The following is a 22,140-nucleotide window of genomic DNA, read 5'->3' as shown; positions in this document are numbered from 1 at the left end:
ACTCGCCCACCCTCCCTATATTTAGGGTTGTTCCCACTGACCTTGCTATGCCCGTCATGGGGCAGGGGCCTGGTAGGAATTTTGTCCATTTGGCTGATTGGCTGGGGCCATTTGGATTTTGCCTACCGCGTAGCAAATCGTCACAACTTGTAAGGTTGCGGTGAGGCATTGGTTTTTATGAATTGGTTGGTGCCTGCCCCTCCAATGCTGTTGCTGCAAGGGTATTCCGTTAAAGGAATCCAGGGGCTTGCCATACTTTTGTCCAAACCCCTGTCAAGGGGCTAGGGCCACGCAAGAGCCCCTGTGAGCATTTGGGGAGAGGTGAGGGCATGTTTCCCAGCTCCATCTTTCTCCCCAAAATGTTTTCCCTTTCTGACTTTTGCGGGCGTGCGAATGTCAGTCTGTCCCCGGGCGGGGACAGATAGTTGCAACCAATGCCTAAGCAACCACTCACATTTTCTGTACAGTGGTACCTCGAGTTACATACGCTTCAGGTTACAGATGCTTCATTTTACAAACTCTGCTAACCTAGAAATATTACCTCAGGTTAAGAACTTTGCTTCAGGATGAGAACAGAAATTGTGCTCCGGCGGTGCGGCAGCAGCGGGAGGCTCCATTAGCTAAAGTGGTGCTTCAGGTTAAGAAGAGTTTCAGGTTAAGAACGGACCTCCGGAACAAATTAAGTACTTAACCCGAGGTACCACTGTATTTTAATAAAGTTGTGGCCAAAATTATGCCAAAAACCTTAAACAAAAAATTCTGTGTGAATTGTGTTTTATTGGGTTGGCTTGGGGACCTTGACACGGCATGAGATTCCACTGTAGCATGTTTACTCGGCTTCTAGCCACCGAACTGAGCCAGGAGTGTAGAATCAACATTTGTTGCCCCTTGCCCCCCATCGTTCCTTCGTATACATTTCCCCGAAGGTACCTGGGATCTTGACGCAAAGCTCCCACACCACATGCCCTTGGAGGCTCTTGGGAGAAATAGCCATGGGTGCAAACAGACAGAGATATGTTTTGATGGTGCTCATTCAGGGATAATACTGTTTGAACTGTGTGGAAACAAATTAGGATTTTGCTGCAGGCGTGGGAACTTCTTGCCTTCCCGGATATTGTTGGGAGTTCAGTTCCCATCATTCCTGCCTATTGGTAGTGCTGGCTAGCACTGGTGAGAGATGGGAGTCTTGACAACAACCAGAGTATTAAGTTGTGGGTGAACATATCAGACGACACAGCGATTCTTCAAACAGCTCTTCTTTATTCAGATGCCAGAACAGAACTGAACTGAAGAGCTCAGCCAGCCTGCTTATATAGAGCTCCAGAACAATGTAACTGTTGCAACTTTCTAAAACTATCTGATCACTGAACGTCACTTTCGGTCCTTTATTTGCATACAAACTATCCAATCACTGAACGTCACTTTCGATCCTTCATTTGCATAACTATCTACAGTATCCCCCTGCTGGCCCAGGGTGAGAACTTCAGTACATAACACCGAGGACCTGATTTCCCATCCCTGATTTAGTGAGTTGTTCTTTTAAAACCTTGATGGCGTTAGCTTTGACCACGCCGTAAGCCAGTTGTTTGTACCTTTTCCATGCACTGCCGATTCACAGGGTTCTGAGAATTTCAGGAGGGTGTAGTAGGCCTTGAAATATTTCAATTTCCAGGGAGGGACTATGTGGGTGTGTCTACGATTACCCATCACACAGGCTCAAAGATGGCAGAATGAGTTTTTAGCAAAGTGTCTGCTCAATGGTTCTGCGTTACTACACACAACACTTTTACGCAGGGGAGCGTTCAGAAATGTGGGCTTGTATTCTGAACTGGTGCAGTCCAGATTTCTGCTACCAGGTCCTGTACATGGGCTCTCAGACAGGAATGTGCAGTCCTTCAGGATTGGTTGCAATTTTCCCACAGCAGCATCAGAAGATGATATATACCGTACTTTTCTGTGTATAAGACTAGGGATTTTTAATCAAAAATAATGTTTAAAAATGGGGCTCGTCTTATACACGGGCAGTGCATTGTGGGGGCAGATGATTGGTTGCAGCCCCCAAAATAGGGGGCGTCTTATACACGGTGGGGGTGTTATACATGGAAAAATACGGTATGTCCTTCAATAGGGGTGTGTGTGTTAGTATCTAATTCCACTGTCTCGTTTGCTTGTAGGCGCTACTCTTGCATTACGTTCAAAATTTTCAGCTACCCAGTTTTGGGATGACTGCAGAAAATACAACGTAACTGTCATACAGTACATCGGAGAGGTGCTTCGCTATTTATGCAATGTGCCCAAGGTAAGTTATTTCTCTGACATCTCTGTATGTGTGTGTGTGTGTGTGTGCGTGAGAGAGAGAGAGAGAGAGAGAGAGAGAGAGAGAGAGCGCGCTTCTATGGATATTGTTAGAACTGGTCTTGATTCAATGCCTTATTTATTTATTTATTCATTCATTCATTCTTTCATTCATTCATTCATTTAAAGTATTATATCTATGGTTTGCTAGCACTTGTGGCTTCTGTAAAAAATAAATAAATTGTACCTTCACATGAACTTGAAAGAGGCCCGTTTCTTAGATGGCGAAATTAATTCTAAAGGAAGACTTGGGCCAAGTTCATTTGTTGGATCCAAAGCCGTTCTGGATTAAAGCCGCTCTTGCACAACTTGTGACTCTCTAAGCCGGGGGGAGGGGGGGAGAATGCTTTTCATGCCAAGGGCCACATTCTCTTCTGGAAAACCTCCCCAAGGGCCACATACCAATTTTACTGTTTACTATTAGACTCTGATGGGTTGTTGAATGTTGCTTTGTCTGATATCAGTTGTTTATTTTAACATTATTGCGACTTTTATACTGGATCAGATTGTCACTATTAATGTTTGATGTTTTATTATGTTTTTATGTCCTGGAAGCTGCCCAACCCAGCCAGATGGGTGGGGTATAAATGAAATATTATTATTATTATTATTATTATTATTATTATTATTATTATTAGAGCCAAAGGCAAAAGTGGGCAGAGCAACGAAAGTGAATTTCCCCTTTGTATGGTAGGCTGGTTGCCACATGCTCTCATTGTTAAATTGTGGGTGAACATATCAGACGACACAGCGATTCTTCAAACAGCTCTTGTTTATTCAAAGGCCAGAACAGAACTGAACTGAAGGGTTCAGTCAGCCTGCTTATATAGAGCTCCAGTACAACGTAACTGTAACAACTTTCTGTAACTATCCAATCACTGAACGTCACTTTTGATCCCTTATTTGCATATGTGGACCTGAACTATCTACAGTATCCCCCTGCTGGCCCAGGGTGAGAACTTCAGTACATAACACTCATGTACCCCGCTCCTTCCATCCAGACCACAAGAGACATTATCAGAGGTCTTGGGCACATTCTAGCCAGACAAAAGCACTTGAGGAGGGAGTGAAGCAGGGCCTATTTGGGTTGTGACCCAAAGGCCAGAGAGGCAAGGAGGGATGCATTCAAGTTCCCGGACCTGAGGTTTCCCCCTCCTGCTCCGACCTGAATCTAATTCCACCGGCTATACATGACAGCCCATCAGTAGCTTCAGAAACCTTCTGTTCTACTGCTTGCCTGTAGCTACAAAAACCAAAGGTTTGTCAGGCTACAGTCCATAGCTGGTAGGCTACACTTGGCTTGGATCACAAGTTATGCAAGTTGGAGGTAAATTAAGGTACCATGGACTTTGTACATCAGAAACTTAAACGATTCTAAGAAATTTAATTTTTAGTTTCTCAGCTGCCCTTTGCACTGTAGGAGGGACTGGAATCCACCAGGAATGTTCTGCATCAGAATACCTGCTGGTGCAATGCCAATTGAAGTACCTCCAGCAACCCCACTCTGCGTTGTCCATTGCAAGTGGTGGGAGGTGGAGTTTATCGATTATGGTGGACTAAATTGTCTTCTGTATCTGGGTTGTCTTTCAGGACCTTAAAGCTCTGCAGCTCTGAATACAGGCACAAGAAAAGAAAGGCACAAGAAAATTTGAGGCTTAAATGGCTGCATTTGGTTGCAATCAACTTTCGTCTCAATAAGCAGAGATATGCATGAGCTTAAAACACGAGCTGAACCCTTTATTTATTTAATCTTCCTTAGGGGCGTAGCTAATTGAACACCAGGTTTTCCAGTTAATACGCAATTAAACTGAAGAGTGGGAAGTTTACACCTGCCTCAGTCTGTTTGGCTGCAAACCAAACAGAAATAAATGGCTCCAGCAATCCTTTGGGATATCAAAGGAGCAGTCTTTAGAGCCCGGTTCAGGAAGCAAGACCTAGTGTCATGTGACTCTAAGTATAGAGACACACGAATCTCACTGGAAGAAATGTTAAGGGATCTGTTCCAAAAGGAAAGAGAGCTAAAGCTGGGGGGTTAACTAACGGGTGCTAACTGAAAACTGAGTTCCTCTACCTATCTCTATCTTAAGACAGGTTCCTGTATTTGCTTGAAGTTAATATGTTTTGCGTAAGGGACGCAGGTGGCACTGTGGGTTAAACCACAGAGCCTAGGACTTGCCGATCAGAAGGTCAGTGGTTCGAATCCCCACAACGGGGTGAGCTCCCATTGCTCGGTCCCTGCTCCTGCCAACCTAGCAGTTCGAAAGCACGTCAAAGTGCAAGTAGATAAATAGGTACCGCTCCAGCGGGAAGGTAAACGGGGTTTCTGTGCGCTGCTCTGGTTCGCCAGAAGCGGATTAGTCATGCTGGCCACATGACCCGGAAGCTGTACGCCGGCTCCCTCGGCCAATAAAGCGAGATGAGCGCCGCAACCCCAGAGTCGGTCACAACTGGACCTAATGGTCAGGGGTCCTTTTACCTTTACCTAATCTGTTTTGCAGTGTGAATGTAGTGGTTGAGCAAGGATTTTCAGTTGTGTCTGGAAGAACACTCTGCACATTTCCACCAACAGAAAACTCTCCAGTGAAGAGTTACAAAAACCAGCTGACTTTTATGCCAGCCATTTTAAGAATTTAATTAAGCTCTCAGCAGCAGCAGCAGCAGCAGTAGCAGCAGCATAGACTGTTGTCAAAGTTGGCATGCTCAGTTACATGATCCAAGGAAATCACTTCAAAGCTGGGAATAAAGCCCACAGATGTATATTTGTGATAATGAGGGTGTAATACAAAACAAGGTGGCTTTTAGCGATGCGATTTGCTTTTCCTGCGGGTGTTATAAAACTCTTTAGCTGTACAGATCATTAAACCTTGTCAAGGGGAACCATGACAGAAACAGGAGGAGCGAGAACTGTTGGGTTTTTTTTACATAAATATAAAGATCACAATGTTAGGCAACACACACAAAAAAGTTATTTTTTGGATTGTCATCTTGTGTTTCCATCCAAAGGACCCCAGGGAGGCAAACTGTTAAAACAATACAATTTTACAACAGCAATGACAACCACGTACCCTCACAACTGATGAGTTCAGAATTGCCAGAAATATTATCATTTAGCCACTGAATGCTAAGGTGAAACAGTAATGTTTTGCCTAAATGTTAAGAATGAGGGGTTCACATACACATCACCAGGCAAAGCATTCCATAAATCCGGGGCCTCTACTGAGAAGGCTCCGTCGTGGGTTCGGCTGCACTCAGTAACAGCGTTTTCTCATGTTCCACTCTCCCTGTTTACAGGTGCATTGGTTTTTTTTTTATTTTATCTTTAAAGGAATTTTATTAACTGAGACAAAATATATGTGGGACACCAAAAAATCACAATCCTTTCAGAGTTACATATATTTGAAATGTTAACTGGAAAAAAATAAACAAATATCAGTACATTGTAAGTGGTTCATAACCAGACTTTTTTAAAAAGCGCATTATTTGTGTGGTACGGTTCCTTTTGGATTTGATCATAGCTCAGATCTAGCCTTTGCCGCCTTCATTTTGCATCATCTCCTTTACTCAGGGGGAAAGGGATGAATGGAAAACAGAGGGACGGATGGCAGGTTAATAATAGCTCACCCCTAGAGAAGTTTTTTAAGCGGAAAAATTAATCTCAGGACTCCCATGGTCAAAAAAGCAAGAGCGGGGGGGAAATACATGGAAGGACCAAAGCTAGCCATTGTGGTGTCATGTGGATAGAACATAAAAAGAACCCGCCGGATCAGGCCAAAGACCATCTGGTTGGCTGTTCTCATAGTAAATTGAAATTGAAATAAATATGAAATACAGTGGTACCTTGAGTTACAGACGCATCAGGTTACAGACTCCACTAACCCAGAAATAGTACCTCAGGTTAGGAACTTTGCTTCAGGATGAGAACAGAAATTGCGCAGTTGCGGCAGCAGGTGGCCCCATTAGCTAAAGTGGTACCTCAGGCTAAGAACAGTTTCAGGTTAAGAACAGACCTCCAGAACGAATTAAGTTCTTAACCCGAGGTACCACTGTACTTTATTGTCACTTGTACAACTTGTATGCAGTGAGATTACACCAGCACCCCCCCACACACACACACACACTCAGCTCTCAGGTCTTAATTCCTCTTGTTTACTGACGCACACCCACCAAACCCTAAAGTCAGTTGCCCTGTTCTTATCTTTTCATTCAGCAGCCTAACATCCCATGGATAAAAGCATTTCTTTACCCTGTTGGTGTGACTAATCATGCTTCTATATCTTCTGCCCAAGGGCAGGAGATCAAGAAATTGGCGGCCAGGGTGTGAATCATCCCTGAGAATTTTCCTCACTCTCCTGAGGCAACATTCTTCCGCGATGTCATCCAGCGGATTCACGTGACAGCCCATAATATCTTGTGCTGTATTCACCGCCCCCTGTAGGCACTTCCTATCAGTTGATGTCAAACCAGCGTACCACACCGTGATGCAGTATGAAAGGACACTTTCTATTGTGGACCGGTAGGAGATCATCAAATGTTGATTGACATCATTCTTTCGCAATACTCTGAGGAGATGGAGTCTCTGTTGGGCTTTCTTAACCACCTGGGTTGTATTGATTTTCCAAGTAAGGTCTTCACTGAGATAAACTCCTAGGAATTTAAAGGAAGAGACTCTCTCCACACAGCCCTCCCCGATGTACAGCGGGGCTAGTTCTCCTCTCTTCCTCCGAAAGTCCAACACCATCTCCTTTGTCTTGCTAATCTAGTAGCCAACTAGATTCGTGTGGGGAAAACTCTTGAGCAGGATTTGACCACAAGATCCCTCTCCCCTCCTGTGTCTTCCAGTAGCTGTCATTCAGAAGCATCACTGCCCCCAACCTTGTGTCCTAGACTAGAGTGTCCTTTTCATCTTTTCAATTTGTATACCGTCTTTCTATCTTACAATACTCAAGGCGGTTTACAAGCTGAAGAAAGAAAATATGTACATCTTATAACAATCTAATGCAGTACAGAAATGTGACAATAAAACAAAATTTTTAAATAAGCAACCTACATCAAAAAAGTAACATTCAACAATCATTAGAACAGTATAAAATAATAATGTCAACATATAAAAGTTAAACAGAAATCCACTCAACAGTTCCAATAAATAATTTCTAAACTATAATCAATAAAACAATGGCAAGCCAGAGTACAGTAGTACCTCGGGTTAAGTACTTAATTCGCTCTCGAGGTCTGTTCTTAACCTGAAACTGTTCTTAACCTGAAGCACCACTTTAGCTAATAGGGCCTACTGCCGCTGCTGCCGCGCTGCATGATTTCTGTTCTCATCCTGAAGCAAAGTTCTTAACCCGAGGTACTATTTCTGGGTTAGCGGAGTCTGTAACCTGAAGCGTATGTAACCCAAGGTAAAGGTAAAGGGTAAAGGGACCCCTGACCATTAGGTCCAGTCGTGACCGACTCTGGGGTTGCAGGTTTATTGGCCGAGGGAGCCGGCGTTTGTCCGCAGACAGCTTCCAGGTCATGTAACCAGCATGAATAAGCTGCTTCTGACAAACCAGAGCAGCACACGGAAACGCCGTTTACCTTCCCGCCGGAGCAGTACCTATTTATCTAATTGCACTTTGTGCTTTTGAACTCTTTGGTTGACAGGAGCAGGGACCGAGCAACGGGAGCTCACCCCGTCGCAGGGATTCGAACGGCCGACCTTCTGATCGGCAAGTCCTAAAACAATACAGTACGGATTGAGAAGCAGAGACTAGAGGGTGGGGCAAGGCTTTGCCTGACGAAATCTCTCCCCCGACAGTCCTTGAACTCTGAATAATGACTCTTGTTTTTCTGGATGGAGGAAAGAGAAGGAAGTACCGTATTTTTCGTTCTATAGAACACACATTTCCCCTCCAAAAATTAAGGGGAAATGTGTGTGCGTCCTATAGAGCAAATGCAGGCTGCGCCGCTAAGCCCAAAGCCAGAACAGGAAGACGGAGCACTGCGGAGCGCTCCGTCTCGCTGCTCTAGCTTGGGGACGGCTGTGCGCAAACCTCTGCAGGACAGCGGGGTGCCTTCACCCCGCTGTCCTGCAGAAGCTAGCAAGGCTGTTCCCAAGCCAGAACAGTGAGACGCAGGGCTCCGTCTCGCTGCTCTAGCTTGGGGACGGCTGTGCGCAAACCTCTGCAGGGCAGCGGGGCGCTGCGCTCCAAAGGCTTCAGGGATCTTTGAGGCTGGCGGTGGGGGAAAGCAGTGCTTCCCTCCACCGCCAGCCCCACAAGCTCTGGCGAATGTACCTTGAACGCACCTTGTTTTAGAGGAGGAGAACAAGAAAAAAAAAATTTTCCCTGTTCTCCCCCTCCTATGGTCTGGTGCGTCCAATGGAGCAAAAAATACGGTATGTAGAAACTTGCCTGTTGTACAACAGGATGCCGTAGCTTGGTGGTAGAGCAACTGCCTTGCATATAGAAGCTCCTTAGTTCTATCCCCAGCATGTCCAAGTTAGGGCTGGGAGAGACCCCACCCCCCTGAGTGCACTTGCCAGTCAGTGTAGACAGCCCTGAGCTAGATGGACCTATGCTCAGACTCAGTATAAGGCACAGTAAAGATTTGCATTGGTTTCTCTGCCCACTTTTGCCCCTGGGAACGGGCACCATTGGTTTTGATAAGATAATTCTGACTTTTGATGTACATTTCCGAGCACAATTCCAAGTGTTGGTGCTGACCTTGAAAGCCCTAAACGACCTCGGCCCAGTATACCTGAAGGAGCATCTCCACCCCATCACTCAGCCAGGACACTGAGGTCCAGCTCTGAGGGCCTTCTGTCGGTTCTCTCCCTGCGAGGAGGGGGTTACAGGGAACCACGCAAAGGGGCTTCTTGATAGTGGCGCCCGCCCTGTGGAACGTCCTCCCATCAGATGTCAAGGAAATAAACAACTATTTGATTTTTAGAAGACATCTGAAGGCAGTCCTGTTTAGGGAAGTTTTTAATGTTTGATGTTTTATTGTGTTTTTAATATTCTGTTTGGAGCCACCCAGAGTGGCTGGGGAAACCCAGCCAGATGGACGGGGTATAAACAATAAAAAATTATTATTATTATTATTATTATTATTATTATTATTATTATTATTATTCCAATCCTTTATAAGGCAGCTCCCTGTGCTTCTCATAGAAGCCTCCACCTTCTGCTGGCAAGTGTAGATTACTTTTTGCATGTATAAAATACTGCAATATTTTCTGGCTAGCTCATTCTCTACTGAACACTGTTAATGCCCTTCTGGTATCATGAGTTCTTCCTTTTATTTCCAGAAAGACAACGATCGCAACCATAGGGTAAGAATTGCCTTGGGTAATGGCTTAAGGGCTGACGTTTGGAGGGAATTCATCCGGAGGTTTGGAAACATACGCATTTTTGAGTTTTACGCAGCCACGGAAGGCAATGTAGGCTTTGTGAACTATACTGGGAAAATCGGAGCCGTGGGAAGATTAAATTATTTGCATAAGGTAAGTGAAAATGTGTTTCAGTGGTCCCTGTTTACCAAGATTAGACATGATACTTCAGATTGAAGATGTATATAAAACAATATTTACAAAGATTGTTTAATTTTGAAGATACAACAACGTCGTCAGAAGCTCACACTAACAGAATCCATTCATCATGATCTGAACCTCTGTATTAATTAACAGGTGGGGGTTCCGTTCTAGGCCCCTGTGTTTTTGCGAAATCACATAAAATGGGGAGCACCCTGGAGAGTCCTAGTGACTCGCAAGGAGACCTACCTCAGATCCCAAAGAGGACCTCTTCAGGCTCCGGGGGGATCTCCTCACAAGCTGGAGGGGCAGTGGGGCTTTGTTGAGCTGCTTAGCCTCACCGCCTAACAGCTGATGTTCAAGGTAGCGCAGCAGCCGTCGCTGCTTCCAAGTGCACCAGCTGAAGAAGTCCACGGCACTTCCATGCATGTATATGATGCTTAAAGTGTTCTCTTTTTTTATATAAACAGTATTGGGGGTCTGTATGAAGAAAAATGCAATGTATATGTAAATGTGATGTATATGAGACCTCCGGGTATAGGGCAGTATATAAATTTGATTAATAATAATAATCATTATCATCACCATTTTCATTAGAAAATAATGCGCTATGACCTGATTAAATATGATGTAGAGAAAGATGAACCTTTCCGAAATGAAGACGGCTACTGTATAAAAGTTCCTAAAGGTACATATGTTTTACTTCTTTATTTGCCGGTAAAATTCAGTGCTGCTGTTTCTTTGAGCTGCCATTTTAGTAGGCCTTGTTTGCACATCATTTTGAAGTGCGGAAAACAATAGGCCTTTTAAAGGTTGCTGGACTGCAGCTCCCATCATCCCTGAACCCTGGCCATGCTCACTGTAGCTGATGGGAATTGCAGTCTAGCAACATCTGTAAGGCCACAAATTCCCTACTTGTGAACGAAACAACTCCATCTGTGAAACATTATCCCCAAGGAAACATGCCTGACACCGTCACTAAGACCTTTATATTCACTCAAATATTTTGTAATTAAGAGAGCCTTCCTCTACGGTGGTGTTTATCTGGGGTGGCTAGGACTTGTCAATATTACATTATTAGATGAGCATTTTGGGTATTTTGTATGATACGTTGTTTTAAATTTGTGGGTTTTGATTGGTTTTGTCTGTTTTATTTTATCTCATTAATATAATAATAATAATAATAATAATAATAATAATAATAATAATAATAATAATAATAATTTATTTATACCCCGCCCATCTGGCTGGGTCCCCCCAGCCACTCTGGGCGGCTTCCAACAAAACACTAAAATACAATAACCTATTAAACATTAAAAGCTTCCCTAAACAGGGCTGCTTTTAGATGTCTTCTAAAAGTTTGGTAGTTATATTTCTCTTTGACATCTGGTGGGAGGGCGTTCCACAGGGTGGGTGTCACTACCAAGAAGGCCCTCTGCCTGGTTCCCTGTAACCTCACTTCTCGCAGGGAGGGAACCGCCAGAAGGCCCTCGGAGCTGGACCTCAGTGTCCGGGCAGAACGATGGAGGTGGAGACGCTCCTTCAGGTATACTGGACCAAGGCTGTTTAGGGCTTTAAAGGTCAGCACCAACACTTGGAATTGTGCTCCGAAACGTACTGGGAGTCAATGTAGGTCTTTCAATCCACATTCTGGATTAATTGTAGTTTCCGGGTCACCTTCAAAGGTAGCCCCACATAGAGTGCATTGCAGTAGTCCAAGCGAGAGATAATTTATTTTTTAAAGCAACTAACAAATGTAATAATAGATAGATTGATACACAGATTGTACCCAGCGCATTTGACTGGGTTGTCCCAGCCATTCTGGGCAGCTTCCAACAGAATATAACAAAACAGAGTGAAACATCAGGCCTTAAAAACTTCCCAGTATGGGGCTGCCTTTTTATACCTGCTTGTTGTTGTTTTTTGTTCCCTACAGGTGAAGTGGGACTGTTAGTTTGTAAAATAACACGGTTTGCACCATTTAGTGGCTATGTGGGAGCCAAGAGCCAGACTGAAAAGAAAAAGCTCAGAGATGTGTTCCAGAAAGGGGATTTATATTTCAACAGTGGTGATCTTTTAATGATTGACCATAACAACTTCATTTATTTCCATGACCGAGTTGGAGACACATTCCGGTTTGTTGGCTTTTTATGTATATTTATGACTTTTAAAAGGTGAAAGCAAATAATTGTGGGTTCTTAATGTATGCAGCAAGGGACACGGGTGGCGCTGTGGGTTAAACCACAGAGCCTAGGACTTGCCGATCAGAAGGTCAGTGGTTCGAATCCCCACGACGGGGTGAGCTGCTGTTGCTCAGGCCCTGCTCCTGCCAACCTAGCAGTTCGAAAGCATGTCAAAGTGCAAGTAGATAAATAGGTACCACTCCGGCGGGAAGGTAAACAGCGTTTCCGTGTGCTGCTCTGGTTCGCCAGAAGCGGCTTAGTCTTGCTTAGTATGCCGGCTCCCTTGGCCAATAAAGCGAGATGAGCGCCACAACCCCAGAGTTGGCCACGACTGGACCTAATGGTCAGGAGTCCCTTTACCTTTTAATGTATGCAGCTCATCAGAAAGATGATGTGCAGCAGAGAATTTGGGTGATCATGTCACTATGAAGTGCAGGCTGGGGGACAAACACACACCTCTCTCTCTCTCTCTCTCTCTCTCTCTCTCTCTCTCTCTCTCTCTCTCTCACACACACACACACACACACACACCCTCTTTTGTTGACCTCTTACTGAATATGTGAGCTTACAATGAAAAATATTCTGTCGGAAATGGGTAGCACCAACATGCAAGTCATCACTTAGTGATGCCAACAGTCAGCAGATGAATGTGTGGACTTATTCCAAGTCAGTCCACATACTGACTTGCAGAAATGGCAACATGAAATGGCCTTGAAGAGGCGGGTTCCGTATTATTGTGTCAGGGCTGTAGCCATGAAAGCTGAACCCGGAAAACATTTCCATGGATGCCCTATGTGGTAGCTAGTCAGCAGTTCAGTTTGGGGCATCTTCCAGAGGTTTATATGGTCTCAGGCTCTGAACTAGCCCCACCCACCCAGGGTGCCCATTAGGCCCTGTGGTCTAAACCACTGAGCCTCTTGGGTTTGCTGATCAGAAGGTCGGCGGTTCGAATCCCTGTGATGGGGTGAGCTCCCGTTGCTCGGTCCCAGCTCCTGCCAACCTAGCAATTTGAAAGCAAGTGCAAGTAAATAAATAGGTACCACTCCGGCGGGAAGGTAAACAGTGTTTCCGTGCGCTGCTCTGGTTCGCCAGAAGCGGCTTAGTCCTGCTGTGCACATGACCCGGAAGCTCCCTTGGCCTATAAAGCGATACGAGCACCACAACCCCAGAGTCGTCTGCGACTGAACCTAATGGTCAGGGGTCCCTTTACCCTTTACCTATATTACTTGCAGGTTAGTTACTTAATTTGTATGGCTACATCTCTGCAAAGGAAAGTGGCGCAAGTGTCCATTATTTTGCAATGTTACTTGCTCTGAGTTTGTTTGCTTTAATGGGATTTTCTCCCCTGCTGCCCCCCCCCATCTCAGATGGAAAGGAGAAAACGTTGCTACAACTGAAGTTGCAGATATTCTGGGACTGATCAACTTTATTCAGGAGGCAAATGTATATGGCGTGCCCATTCCAGGTATAGTATGGATGCTCTAGTGTCAAAGGTGATAGTTTTGTGGCTTCTTGAAAAGAGAGAGAAAAATGGCCTTCTTTCCATCATTGTGGCTGCTACACTCCCTCAACACTCATCCTAAGTGATCAGAAAATCTCTGTCCCACCTTCTGTATTTTCCTCATAACACATTTGAATTTTTTGTAACCATGATTGCAGAGTAATGTATCAACATAAAAAAAAGATAGCAGCAGAGAAGGGAGTCATTAACTTTCTAGACAAAACCAAATACTGTTTTTCAGCATTTGTAAACACATTTTGAGTTGCAGAGGAGAGAAGTTGGATTAGGATGAATGCAATCAATTTTTAAATATTGGGAAGTCCGTGACAGAAGTGGATATTTTGTATGAACCGAAATATTAACTTACAGTGGTACCTTGGTTTAAGAACAGCTTAGTTTATGAACAACTTGGATTAAGAACGCTGCAAAACCCAGAAGGAGGTGTTTTGGTTTGTGAACTTTGCCTTGGAATACGAACATGTTTTGCTTCCTGTTGAGTGTGTTCCATTTGTAAATTGAGTCCCCCGCTGCTATGGGAAAGCACGCCTTGGTTTAAGAACGCTTTGGTTTAAGAATGGACTTCCAGAATGGATTAAGTTTGTAAACCAAGGTACCACTGCATACATGTCTACTCAAACATAAAGCCACACTAAGTTCTATAGGACTAAGTGCAAAGGATTGCAGCCTTATTTTACTATATGCTTTTCTTTTCTCTAAAAGAATAAAAGACAGATCAGTGACAAGTTCTATTTATACAATTATGCACATTTTAAAAAAAAATATGTATTTATTTATATACTCTTTATATGCTGAAATGGAATCTAACCAGTTTACAATTATAAAATCAATAAAATTGTAATTACAAATCATAAGATCAATACAAATTAAAATACACAATAACAATTCCATTGGGGCATTAAAACACCCCCAATTAAATATAGAAATGAATGCAATGAATACGAAATTTAAAAATACAATTATTATCATGATTAATAATAATAATAGTAATAATAATAATAATATCCTGCCCAATAGAATATTAAAAACACGATAAAACATCAAACATTAAAAACAATAAAACAAACCATTACAAAGCACAGCAATCAGAAGAATTAGAGTGATTAAATGTGCTATGTTTTCAGTAAACGCCTTTTTTAAAAAATAAAAAGGAAAAATAGCAAACAATAGGAGTCTTTTGCTGGGTGCTCCATTTCTGCCACCGACATTTAGAGCTTGATTACCAAGTGTGCTTCAAGCTGCTTTCCTTTGTTTTCACCTACCTCTGTTGAAGAGGTAAGCACCTAATTGCCATGGGAAAGATTTCGCCAACAAGAGAACTGAATAATAGTCCAGAGTTCCTTATCCTCTCCTCAGATTATGTTACAGCAGATGAAGGAACTATAGCTCAGCTCCCCTTGGGCCTAAAAAACCAAATAGAAGACTGAAATGCCTAATTGCAAACTGGTCTTGCAGCAAGGGGGAGAATAGCAAGTCGTGGTAACCCTTCACATTTTTTTATTATCCCTAGGTTAAACCTTTTCACCCCTTTTAGATAGATCCTATATATTTGCCACCTGACGTAAGTTCACAGGGACAGAATCTCTCCTAAACACTTAAGCCGATCTGGCAGGTTCAGGTGTGAGCACCAAATATTCTATCCCAAACCACAAATCCTTTGAGTAAACAGTATTCAATGCCAGGTGTTCCTTTCCAAGTGACAAAAAGCACAGATTAGCTCAGAAGAAAGTATGCAACCATGTTCTCACAGCCCTGGCTAGGGGCTCCTGTGTCAATAACATTCAAGGTCATAGTTACAGATGGGTAGCCGTGTTGGTCTGCCATAGTCAAAATAAAAAAAATTCCTTCCTGTAGCACCTTAAAGACCAACTAAGTTAGTTCTTGGTATAAGCTTTCGTGTGCATGCACACTTCTTCAGATACTGTGTATCTGAAGAAGTGTGCATGCACACGAAAGCTTATACCAAGAACTAACTTAGTTGGTCTTTAAGGTGCTACAGGAAGGAATTTTTTTTATTCAAGGTCATAGACCTTAGAAGCCCTGGGAGGAGGCTGGTTCCATCAAGACTATTCCAGCCCCTTCCCCTTAGGTTTTGGCTTTAAAAACTCTAGTCCTTTCACCTATGTGTACAAGGAAGCTCTCTTATCCCACACATAGCATGACTACAGTGTCAAACAACCGTGGTTCAGCTGAAATCTCCAGGTACCCAAAGCACTTACCTAACTGGAGAGATGGGCCTGATAATTTGGCTATTTTTAGTTCATGTTCTTGATGTAGGGCAGCGGTAGACTTCAGGCAGCTATGGTCCTCTTCTCCAACTCATTTGGATTTGCACAGAAAAGGTCTGAGGGTTAAGCTGTTGTTGTTGTTGTTGTTGTTGTTGTTGTTGTTACCCTGCCTATCTGGCTGGGCTTCCACAGCCACTCTGGACGGCTCCCAACAGAATATTAAAAGCACGATAAAACATCAAAACGTTAAAAACGTCCCTAAAGAAGGCTGCCTTCAGATGTCTTCTAAAAGTCAGATTCAGTGGTACCTCAGGTTACAGATGCTTCAGGTTACAGATTCCGCTAACCCAGAAATAGTACATCGGGTTAAGAACTTTGCTTCAGGATGAGAACAGAAATCGTGCTCCGATGGTGTGGCGGCAGCGGGAGGCCCCATTAGCTAAAGTGGTGCTTCAGGTTAAGAACAGTATCAGGTTAAGAACGGACCTCCGGAACGAATTAAGTACTTAACCCAAGGTACTACTGTAGTTGTTTATTTCTTTGGCATCTGATGGGAGGGCGTTCCACACAGGGTGGGCGCCACTACCAAGAAGGCCCTCTGCCTGGTTCCCTGCAACCTCACTTCTCGCAGTGAGGGAACCGCCAGAAGGCCCTCGGTGCTGGACCTCAGTGTCCGGGCAGAACGATGGGGGTGGAGACGCTACTTCAGGTATACTGAGGTAGTCAAGTATACCTTGACTACTTGACAAGTTGTCAAGACAGTCTGTTTTTTTATGATTTACACTGTTCGAAAAATTTTCTAGTAAGCTGTATCAGGAACTTCTTGAGATGCGGTTTAGAAACACAAGCAACAGATATAATGGGAAAAACTGATTTTAATAAATGAGTACAGAATATTTGTTACTTAAGAGAAGTGTTGAAGCCTCAAAGAGATAGGGGGAAGTCAACTAATATAGCAGGGATTCAAACTAGTTTTTCCGGAACAGAAAGAAAGTGACTGTAAAGAAAGAAAGAAAATAAGGATTACAAATGTATTTCTTTCTGAGACCTGGTGTATAGAATATTCAAATTACTGTTTGTGCCCTTTGAACAATTTAGTGTACTTGACTAATTCTTTTTTGTTTTATATTATCTACCTTTTAATTTCTTTTTCTTCTTCTTTTTCCATTTTTTTATTTTTCCTTTTGATTTTTGAATATTTGGATGTAATGTTTAATTTATGCTTTCTTTGTAATTTTTAAAATGCAATAAAGATTTAAAAAGAAAAAAGAAACGCAAGCACCAATGATTGCTTTGCAGGTCACGAGGGCAGGATAGGCATGGCGTCCATACGCCTGACAGACGGCTGTGAATTTGATGGGGGACAACTCTACAAACACGTCGTAGACTACCTGCCTGCTTATGCAAGGCCTTGTTTTGTGAGGATCCAGGTAAGTCTGCCTTACTAAGGACCATTTTCACCATGGAACAGGTTCTAGTATTAGTGGAAGTTACAATACGGTAGGAATCTGTGCATCTATGATTCTACCGCTCCTGTAAGAAGACTGATTACAGCAGTCAGGCTTCTTTTTAGAGAGAAAAGGCAAGCAAGAGTCAACAGGATGTTGTTGTTGTTGTTTAGTCGTTTAGTCGTGTCCGACTCTTCGTGACCCCATGGACCAGAGCACGCCAGGCACTCCTGTCTTCCACTGCCTCCCGCAGTTTGGTCAAACTCATGCTGGTAGCTTCGAGAACACTGTCCAGCCATCTCGTCCTCTGTCATCCCCTTCTCCTTGTGCCCTCCATCTTTCCCAACATCAGGGTCTTTTCCAGGGAGTCTTCTCTTCTCATGAGGTGGCCAAAGTCTTGGAGCCTCTGCTTCAGGATCTGTCCTTCCAGTGAGCACTCAGGGCTGATTTCCTTCAGAATGGAGAGGTTTGATCTTCTTGCAGTCCATGGGACTCTCAAGAGTCTCCTCCAGCACCGTAATTCAAAAGCATCAATTCTTCGGTGATCAGCCTTCTTGATGGTCCAGCTCTCATTTCCATACATCACTACTGGGAAAACCATAGCTTTAACTATACGGACCTTTGTTGGCAAGGTGATGTCTCTGCTTTTTAAGATGCTGTCTAGGTTTGTCATTGCTTTTCTCCCAAGAAGCAGGCGTCTTTAGAAAGGTATAAAATGATGCATAAAATGGAGAAAAAGGACAGAGAAATGTTTTTCTCCCTATGCAACATAACACTAGAATTCTAAACGTTGGAAGAGGACGGACAAAAGAACATACTTTTTAACACAGTGCGTTTGAAATTGCTCCCACAAGGGGCGGTGATGGCTAGCAACTTGGATGGCTTTAAAAGAGGAGCTCAGTCAGTAGAACCTGAGACTCTTGATATCATGGGTTCGAGCCCTATGTTGGGCAAAACGATTCCTGCCTGCCAGGGGGTTGGACTCAATGACCCTCATGGTCCCTTCAAATTCTACAATTCTGTGGTTCTAAATTCATGAAGAATAATGTTATCAGTGGCAACTAGCCCTGATGGATGTGTTCTGTGTCCACAGTCAGAGGCTGAATGACTCTGAATCCTGGAAGCCACAGGAAGAGAGGGTGCTTTTTCTTTGGGCATAGTTGATTAAGGATACTTAATCCAGAGAGGTGCATACTCTAGTTATCTCCCGCTTGGACTACTGTAATGTGCTCTATGTGGGGCAACCTTTGAAGGTGACCTGGAAACTGCAATTAATCCAGAATGCGGCAGCTAGACTGGTGACTGGGAGCGGCCGCCGGGACCACATAACACCGGTCCTGAGAGATCTGCATTGGCTCCCAGCACGTTTCCGAGCACAATTCAAAGTGTTGTCGCTGACCTTTAAAGCCCTAAACAGCCTCGGCCCAGTATACCTGAAGGAGCGTCTCCACCCCCATCGTTCAGCCTGGACACTGAGATCCAGCACCGAGGGCCTTCTGGCGGTTCCCTCATTGCGAGAAGTGAGGTTACAGGGAACCAGACAGAGGGCCTTCTTGGTAGTGGCGCCCGCCCTGTGGAACGCCCTCCCTTCAGATGTGAAGGAAATAAGCAGCTATCCTATCTTTAAAAGACATTTGAAGGCAGCCCTGTTCAGGGAAGTTTTTAATATTTAATGCTGTATTGTTTTTAACACTTGATTGGAAGCCGCCCAGAGTGGCTGGGGAAACTCAGCCAGATGGGCGGCGTATAAATAATAAATTATTATTATTATTATTATTATTATTATTATTATTATTATTATTATTATTGTGAATTGTAGCTCTGTGAGGGGGAAACTACAATTCCCAGGATTCTCTGTGGGAAGCAATGTGCTTTAAATATGTGTGGGGTGTGCTTTGAATGTACAGTGCGATTCCGTCCTTAGTGCTGGAGGAGACTCTTGAGAGTCCCATGGACTGCAAGAAGATCAAACCTCTCCATTCTTAAGGAAATCAGCCCTGAGTGCTCACTGGAAGGACAGATTGTGAAGCTGAGGCGCCAATACTTTGGCCACCTCAGGAGAAGAGAAGACTCCCTGGAAAAGACCCTGATGTTGGGAAAGATGGAGGGCACAAGGAGAAGGGGACGACAGAGAATGAGATGGTTGGATAGTGTTCTCGAAGCTACCAGCATGAGTTTGACCAAACTGCGGAAGGCAGTGGAAGACAGGAGTGCCTGGCCTGCTCTGGTCCAGGGGGTCACGAATCCTAGGTGTGTAACCTGAAACCCAACAGAGATGGACTTGACTTTAACCTACACCTTGGAGTTGAGCCTAAAAGCTGACTTCATAGCTACGCCAGCCAGACTAATGTTTATACTTCCTTTTTTATTTTTTGGCAAACTTTGTACTTTTCCTTTCCCCCCACTTCCTCATATTTTGTGTAACATCTTGCCTGATAAAGAGTTCTTGAGAGCTCAGACACTTGTCATTATTTTTGGCATTTTTGTTGATTCCAGTAAAGATATCGCCCAACTGATAATATTAAGGCTACAATCCTGTTTACCTGAGAGTAAGCCCCTCTGAATACTGTGCCTTACACTTGCGTAAACATGCATAGGATTGCACTGTAATTTTGCCTTTTCCCTTGTCGTCGCAGGATGCCATTGAGGTCACCGGAACATTCAAACACCGGAAGGTGCAGTTAGCCCAAGAAGGATTTGACCCAGCAGCTATCAAAGACACCCTGTATTTCTTGAATGACAAAGAAAAGACATACGTACCGCTAACGGAAGACATTTATAATTCAATATGTAGCAACCAACTGAAACTATAATGCGCCCAGAGCGGCTGGTTGGTGGTGTTTGTAAAAGCAAGAATCAGTTTTTATATAATGTTAGAAAGTTACCAAAATTGATTTGAAAGTGATTGTGTGTTTGTATCTAGAATCTAGTGGGTGGTTCCCTAGACCAGATGGCTGGGAGGTCTCCTGCTCTTGATGGGGTTACACTTCCCCTGAAGTGTAGCTTGGGGGTGTTCCTGGATCATTTGTTGTCGCTCGAGGCTCAGGTGGCCTCAGTGGCCCAGAGTGCCTTCCCTCAGCTTCGGCTGCTGACCCAGCTACGCCCCTATCTGGACAGGGATAGCCTAACTACTGTTGTCTATGCTCTGGTAACTTCAAGGCTAGATTACTGCATTGCGTTATACGTAAGGCTGCCTCTGAAGACGATTCGGAAACTTCAGCTAGTGCAGAATTCAGCGGGGAGGTTGCTCACCGGAGCAAGACGCTTTGTGCATATTACACCGATCCTGGTCTGACTGCACTGGCTCCCAATTAGTTTCTGGGCCCAATTCAAAGTGCTGGTTTTGACCTATAAACCCTTAAACGGCTCAGGACTGCAATACCTCAAGGACTGCCTCTTTCCATATGAACCTACCCATACCGTGAGATCACCTTCTGAGGCCCTTCTTCATGTGCCTCCTCCTTGAGAGGTGCAGAGGGCGGCAACGCAAGAACAGGGCCTTTTCTTCAGTGGCTCCCCGTCTATGGAATGCTCTCCCCAGGGAAGTTTGCCTGGCACCTTCATTTTATACCTTTAGGCACCAGGCAAAGATGTTCCTTTTAAACCAGGCCTTTGGTTGACCTGATTGACATCCTATACCCTTTTAAAATGTAGCTTGGGGGGGCATGTTATTTTGTTATTCTTATTTTGATTTTATATATTGTGATCTTTTCTGTGAACCACCCTGAGATCTGTGAGTAAAGGGCGGTATATTAATTCAAACAAATAAATAAATAAAATTTTAAATGCCATTACATTCTTTGTTTAACAGATATTTTAGTGGTGATGGTGAAGTTGTTTTACAACTCTGCCTTCGCAGTTCTGGGCATTATGCTTCCGAATGCCAGTTAATGGGAATCACAAGGCGAGAGAGTCCTGCTGCACTCAGATCCCATTTGTGGGTTTCTTATAAGTATCTGTGAGAACAGGATCCTGGGCTAGAGAGGACCTGATGTTCTCCTTTCCTGTCATAGGATTTCCTGTATTCTTGTTTTACATACACATTCCTTTTACGATACGATACGATACGATATCTTTATTGTCATTGTCCCATACAGAACAATGAAATTGGAAAATCTACATAAGACATTCAGAAACCCCTAAAAACTCTGAAACCCCATTTTAAAATACAATATACTCCTAATAGAGACTCCTTATACTGTGTTTAAAACCAGAATTGCATTTGGGTAGAAACTGTTTCTCAGGCGTCTAGTCCTAGTCTTTATCACCCTGTACCTTCTTCCAGAAGGCAGAAGCTGAAAGAGATCATTTCTGGGGTGCGCACTATCCTGCACTATCTCTGCAGCTTTCTTATGGCACCTGGAAGCATAGATTTGACCTAAGGTGGGAAAAGTGCACCCAATTATTCTCTCTGCAGTTTTTACAACCCTGGACAGCATTGTTTTTTCCCTGGCCGTGCAGCTCCCAAACCACACACACAGACCATAAGTTAATACACTCTCCACAGTACAATGGTAAAATGCCCAGTGGCGTAGCGTAGGGGGTGCAGGGGGGGGCCGGCCGCACCGGGCGCAACATCTGGGGGTTAGGGTTAGGGGGCGCAAATCCACGGGTTAGGGGGCGCAAATTACTTGCCTTGCCCCGGGTGCTGACAACCCACGCTACGCCACTGAAAATGCCATCAACAGGTCCTTTGAGAGATTGTTTTTCTGGAGGATTCTCAGAAAATATAACCTCTGCTGTGCTCTCCTCATCAGGTCTTTGCTGTTTTCTAAATTTAGCACTAAAATCTGCATGATCTGCATACGAGTTCCTGCCATGTGGTTTATTGAGTACTTGTTATGTACTGAGTTGAATAGGATCCAAAATGCAGCTGTCTGATTGGTCCTAGAAC

At 43.9% G+C, this 22,140-nt stretch overlaps 1 protein-coding gene across 2 annotated transcripts in view; it reads left to right on the top strand.

Annotated features, from left to right (window-relative positions):
* Positions 1 to 22,140, top strand: part of SLC27A2 (solute carrier family 27 member 2) — a 57,038-nt gene that overhangs the window by 9,804 nt on the left and 25,094 nt on the right. The window contains exons 4-10 of one of the 2 annotated variants that reach the window (XM_082198526.1): positions 2,175 to 2,299; positions 9,647 to 9,841; positions 10,466 to 10,556; positions 11,805 to 12,003; positions 13,419 to 13,516; positions 17,098 to 17,228; positions 19,883 to 20,207. In XM_082198526.1, coding sequence (XP_082054652.1) covers positions 2,175 to 2,299; positions 9,647 to 9,841; positions 10,466 to 10,556; positions 11,805 to 12,003; positions 13,419 to 13,516; positions 17,098 to 17,228; positions 19,883 to 20,059 — 1,016 coding nt within the window. In that variant the 3' untranslated portion in view covers positions 20,060 to 20,207. Of the gene's footprint in view, positions 1 to 2,174; positions 2,300 to 9,646; positions 9,842 to 10,465; positions 10,557 to 11,804; positions 12,004 to 13,418; positions 13,517 to 17,097; positions 17,229 to 19,882; positions 21,188 to 22,140 lie in introns of those variants that run through there. The other variant, XM_082198525.1, reaches the window with a different exon arrangement.

Source organism: Podarcis vaucheri, assembly GCF_965113315.1.
Source record: "Podarcis vaucheri genome assembly, chromosome: 14".
NCBI lineage: Eukaryota > Metazoa > Chordata > Lepidosauria > Squamata > Lacertidae > Podarcis > Podarcis vaucheri.
This window is presented reverse-complemented; position numbering and strand designations above follow the sequence as displayed.